We start from the raw sequence: 6,253 nt of genomic DNA, 5'->3' as shown, positions 1-6,253 counted from the left end.
TATATATATAATTCATTTAAAATACAGAGATGCCTATAATAGGACATCTAACCCGCCAGAAAGAGTAGTCAAAAACTCTATACCACAATAAGGGATAATTTTGAAAGGGAATGAAAAATAAAAAACATTTTTGGTAAATGTTCGGCAAAAGAGACCGATTAGGTACTAGGCTTACAAAGAATAAGTCCTGGTGTCGATTTATTCGACTAAAAAGCAGTGCTACAGCATGGCCACAGTCAAATGATTGAAACAAATAAATGGAAAAATATATATATATATGTACACACATGCACACACACACATTTTTAAATGTTCTGTACTCACATGGTTTTGTTCTCATCTGAAATAAAGCAAAAAATTATAATTGTTATCACGTACCAATAATTAAAAAAATATATATAATTATCAAATGAGTGAATTGTTAATGATTAAAGATTAAGAAAAAAAGGTCATACCTTGAAGAGAGGAGACATGTTATTGATGGGGTTAAGAATAGTGACAAAAGAACTTTGACAAACGAATGATTGATTCCATGAACAACACATTAAACAAACAATTGATTCCTTAGTCCAGGGGTTTTCAAACTTTTTGACTTGCAGACCCCATTATATTTCAGGCTTTACCTTAGGGACCCCCTTATAAACGCTTATGAAATTTATACATAAATATTTGCTTAAAATAATATATAGTTTTACATTTATTTATTTAACAGTATTTACCAAATAGGTTTATTGTCAATTAAAAGATTTCGATTAAAAAACATAAAATCAAATTGCTCATAAAAAGTATTTGCTGTCCACGGACCCCACTTCAACATTTAAATTTAATTTGTCAAAATATTTTCATCACTTTTAAACCGCAACCTATTCACTGAAATAAATTCCAAGATGCAGCATGCAATTTTCTCAGGTTGCGGTTTCAAAGCGCCGAAAATATTTCAACAAATTAAATTTAAATGCTGAAGAGAATCTAATGGCTTTTGTGTGTTTTTTAGATGGCTTATAAACACCTTCGATATAAATCAATGTTGGCAATTATTATGTATTGATTTTAGGAACCAATATCATTTCATCTTAGCAATCAATATTTATTGGTGTTGGAAAACAATATACGTTGAATTTAGGAAAAAATTGGGGTTAGGAGTCTTTGGGTTGTAGAGTTGATTTATTGATTGGTTTAACAGCATTACCAGGACCTAAGGTGCCTCTAGTTGGGGTTCATTCTGTTGTTAGTGTTCAAGGAGAACTTCCCCGTTCCTCACATCATCTCAGAGATGCTGAATAAACAAAGGATCAAGTGCACTAAGCTCCACTGTCTGTTTTGGCTTGGTTTTTATGGCTGGATGCCCTTCCTAATGCCAACCACTACAGAGTGGATTGGATGCCTTTTACATGGCATCAGCACCGGCTTCAAAAGGAAAGATAAGGGAGGGTCATTTCTGGAACACCTTTTGATAATAAGTCTGCTGGATTAGGACTAACCTAGGGTTAAACAACAACAACAGCAGCAGCAGCAGCAGTAGCAACAACAACAACAACAGCACGAACACCACCACCACCATCACCACTTTCAACACATACAAGAAGAGTTATTCTTTAACTTACAATACATTTATAAAAGAACTTACTGGTGTCGGTATTTCTCCTGGTGGTACCTCTAGCGTCGCTGTCGGTGATGATTTTGGTTCTTGTGATGACGGTACCCCTGACGCCTGTGGTGATGGTGGTGTTGGTGATGCCGGTGGTTTGGACACTTGTAATAACGGTACCTGTGATGATGGTGGTAGTGGTGGTGGTACTGGTATCTGAGGCGATGGTGCATCTTGTGTTGGCTCATCTTGTTCCATTTGTATCCCTGGTGGGAATACTAATGGAGACGGCACCGCATGTGTTGGTGATGGCGGCATTAATACCTCTGGTGACGGTACCTCTGGGATTGGTATTTGTGCTATGGACACTTGTACCATTGGTCGACTGAGGTGTGGTACTGACTCCTCAAAGTCTTCCATCCCTCTGGAAAGACAAACAGACAGACAACTGTGAAATATGTATAAGCTTTTAGTACAAACAGAACATTATTCTTTGCTACTCTAGGCACAAAGCCTGAAATTTTGGGGGAAGGGGGCCAGTCGATTAGATTGACCCCAGTACATAACTGGTACTTAATTTATCGACCTTGAAAGGATGAAAGGAAAAATCGACCTCAGTGGAATTTGAACCCAGAATGTAAAGACAGACAAAATGCTGCTAAGTGTTTTGCCTGGCATGCTAATGATTCTACTCCTATTTGCATTTCATAATGTTTGGTAAGACAGACAGACAGACACACAGATAGATGGATAGATAGTTAGATAGACAGATAGACAGATAGATAGATAGATAGATAGATTGATAGATAGATAGATGAATAGATAGATGAATAGATAGATAGATTGATAGATAGATACACAGATAGATAGATAGAATGGCAAATAGACAGACAGATTGACTATGCAGTATAAAATATTAATCAGAATTTTACATATCAAGCATATTTTATAAGCTTTTACATCTGCCATGGTGACAGCTGATAACATATGTCCAACGTAGCAGTACAGTCCTTGCCTTGTTCTGAACTCTACAGACCAGCGTTACAACATTCTCAACAAAAACTTACCAATTCAATGGTATTGAATATTTCTATTTGATATGGAAAATTCTCGTCACTTATTTGCTTCAGTGTGAATATTTTTAACCACTCTCTAACGTTCTTGTTACGCCATTTTTTTCTAATAAAAAAAAGTTTTCATTTAATAATTATTATTATTGTTATTTTTAATTAAAATCTGATAAAGGTTAGCAGGGAGGGGTCAGGTTTCGTTTGTGGTACTTTTGTGTTTCAAGTGTATAAAATTTAGTTTGTTTACACTTTGAAAGTATTAGCTGTTTCCCTTTCTGAAAATTTAAGGGTGGGGGGTGGGGTGGAAGGATGTTATTTTAGGTTACAATTTATTAAGGATGAAAAGAAGTCTCAAAGCAAAAGTCTTTTGTTATATTTCTGCTGCTTTTAAATAAAGCATATTACTCTACCTCTGGTATTTGAGTACTCTTTTTTCCACCTTGTTGCACATTTCATGTGCTTACTCCGGTATATATATATATATATATATATACAGAGAGAGAGAGAGAGGTGTGTGTGTGTATGTATGTATGTATATATGTATATATATGTATAATACTACAGTTATAAACACCCTAACCCTATCAGTTTCTCATTTAAAAAAATTATTGTAAGGAAAATTGTATATAGATTCTGAATCTCTGATGCTTAGAAGATAGAGAGTGTTGTTATTATTATTATTATTATTATTCAGGGCACTGCTTGGAATCGAACTCAGAATCTTGGGGTTAGTAGCTTGTGCTCTTAACCACAATGCCATATGCTTGTTAAGATCAGGGGGCTTTGGAAGACATTAGAAAAAGTAAGTGGGTAGACACAGTACAGGAAGCATCTGGAGGGTTTCTTTTTATTAAAGAATAATACATTGGAGTTGGAGTACATTGCAATCAAGGCAGAGTTTTGGATTGATTATCTGTACTTCATGGGGGAAGAAACGAATATGGAATTGAATGGTGTTCCCTACAACGTTTTTCATATATTTGAGTTTTCTATAACAGGAATTACGATTCTGATTTTTTTTTTTTAAAGTTAGATTTTACACATTTTTGGTCCTCAATTTCGTACCCTTTACTTTCCCCATAAGGTTGCATTAGTCATTTCAAAAATTCCGATACAGTCCTTCGGTTCAGAGTTGAATTTACTAACAGACATGCCAGAAATGAAGCTTGGGGGGTCTCAAAATCTAGAGAACTTCCAGCCAGCAATGTATACAATTATATCCCTTTGTGAGGACCCCCACAAGTGGAATAGTCCAGAAATTCTCTTCATTTAAGTCCAGTCCTGCCTTGGTTCACAGATGTACTTGAACGCAATTCCTCTAACAGAAATTTGGCAACGCACATAAGACCATTTTTGTGCCTAGAAAAGAGGAGTATTCTCTCAAAACTTTAAAATTCAAATGGCTGTGAGTTTGTTTTTCTTTTTTTTTCTTTTTGGGGAGAGGTCCGGTGGACAGTTATAAAGGTTCTCCCTAGCTCTCCAGGCGCCGGACCGGTATTCCAGTTGAATCTCACTTGTTATAGGCCCTGTTGCCTTCGCTATGAACTAGGGCGAATTAAGAAATTCTATTCTGGTCTCCAGGGAAACAACAACGCCTGTGATGAGGGTACGAAATATCGACCACCTTCTTTTGGATATAACAGGACACATGTACTCCCTTCCCTCAATATTTCTCTTTTTCTCTCTCCCTCTTTTGTGAAGTTTTCAGGATAGGAAGCAATACGAAATAAAATAAAATGAAAAAGTGAAAACCGCTTTAAATACAAAGAAAAAAATTAGGTGCAGCAGTTTTTATGTAGCGATGGAAAACAATATCAGTATGGTGGCGTTCTGTCACTTACCTTCAGTATTAGCTACTTCAGAAGGTCAACAATATATAGTCTGAACTCCTTAACTACACTCTATAGTAATTCTTTTGTGTTAAACATCTAATAGCGTCAGATGTAATACAAGGTTGAAGACTTTCCTAAAATATCTATGGGAAAGATGTTTTATTTTTAAAGATATGAGAGAAAGCGCTGTGAATTCTAAAAAAACCTGTATGAAAGTAATTTCTGTTCGTTTGATAATTCATTTGTTCGACGTCCTTGTGAGGCAATAAATTAAATTAGTTGTTTTGTATAATTAATATTTTATATTTTATATTATTCATACATGCAGTCATTTTTAACCACCCTGTCATATGTATTAATGTACACACACACACACAAACTTCAAGAAAAGAAAACGTGTAAAAATATTTTAATATTAAATTTATTCAGACATTGCAGGATTAATATAAATTACATTTAACCTCTACAATTACAAGTGTTTCTTAAAGTGGTGACCATTAGCTTCTGGTGACTTATTAGTATGGCGAACTTCTGCTTGGGCAACGTTGGTCAAAATGTCCGGAGAGATTGCTTTACATTCTTTTTCAGTTTCTTTCCAAATGGCCATCAGTGTAACAGGTTTTCTTCAATATGCAACATTCTCTAAGGTGTCCCATAAATAAAAGTCTGCAGATGTTAAATCAGAAGAATGTGTGGAGGAGTCTTATCCAGTGTTCTTGTAAATTCTCATCCAGGTCAGATCGCACGTCTCGGCCAAAGCGTGGCAGTCTTGAAAGAAAAAGTCATCACCGTCATAAAGTGCATGCATGGCTGGTAAAATGGACGTGCATTGCATGTCTAGGTACACTTGACCAGTAAAAGTACCTTCAAAGAAAAATGATGCAATGAAACCTCTCGATGATACTTCACACCAGACATACTCTTTTGGCACTCCGTCGGTTACGACGACGAGGGTTCCAGTTGATCTGATCAACGGAACAGCCTGCTCGTGAAATTAACGTGTAAGTGGCTGAGCACTCCACAGACAAGTGTACCCTTTACGTAGTTCTCGGGGATATTCAGCGTGACACAGAGTGTGACAAGGCTGACCCTTTGAATTACAGGCACAACAGAAACAGGAAGTAAGAGTGAGAGAAAGTTGTGGTGAAAGAGTACAGCAGGGTTCGCCACCATCCCCTGCCAGAGCCTGGTGGAGCTTTAGGTGTTTTCGTTCAATAAACGCTCACAACGCCCGGTCTGGGAATCGAAACCGCGATCCTACGACTGCGAGTCCGCTGCCCTTAACCACTGGGCCATTGCGCCTCCACACACCAGACATAAACCCCGGTAAATCAAGTGCTTTGTCCAGATGCAAGCAAGGATTTTCTGGTGCCCACTGAACACAAATATGTCAGTTCGCTTCCATTTAACTGATAGTGCTTCATCAGACCATGCAATCGGTCTTACAAACTTTTCATCATTGCCTACAATGTGTGCTGAAACCACTCACAAAACTAGATCCTTTTATCAGGATTGTCGCCGATAACCGCATGTGATAATTTCGAGATACAAACTTTCCACTTCGCTCTTTTAACAATGCGTTGCATACTTGTACTGTGCGGTAGATTTTAATGGCACGCGTGTGAAATGTTTCAACACCACAGCCGAGGAAGAAGCACTTGTTACTGCAAGAGGTCTGCCGGATTTCCCTTTCTGCACATCATGCATGGTACCCTGTGTTTCGAACTCATCATGAATCCATGAAATTGTCAAGCCATCAAAAA

The 6,253-nt window shown here is 37.1% G+C and overlaps 1 protein-coding gene across 1 annotated transcript in view; it reads right to left on the bottom strand.

Annotated features, from left to right (window-relative positions):
• The window catches only part of LOC106883336 (lymphocyte cytosolic protein 2), an 8,337-nt gene extending 5,729 nt beyond the window's left edge, over window positions 1–2,608 (bottom strand). Inside the window, exons 1-3 of the mRNA XM_052972643.1 lie at window positions 2,549–2,608; window positions 1,628–2,012; window positions 325–340 (exon numbers count right to left, since the gene is read on the bottom strand). Coding sequence (XP_052828603.1) covers window positions 325–340; window positions 1,628–2,008 — 397 coding nt within the window. The 5' untranslated portion in view covers window positions 2,009–2,012; window positions 2,549–2,608. The remainder of the gene's footprint in view (window positions 1–324; window positions 341–1,627; window positions 2,013–2,548) is intronic.
• Window positions 2,609–6,253: the final 3,645 nt, after the last annotated feature.

The sequence above is a fragment of the Octopus bimaculoides genome, chromosome 14 (genome assembly GCF_001194135.2).
Source record: "Octopus bimaculoides isolate UCB-OBI-ISO-001 chromosome 14, ASM119413v2, whole genome shotgun sequence".
NCBI classification, from domain to species: Eukaryota; Metazoa; Mollusca; class Cephalopoda; order Octopoda; family Octopodidae; genus Octopus; species Octopus bimaculoides.
This window is presented reverse-complemented; position numbering and strand designations above follow the sequence as displayed.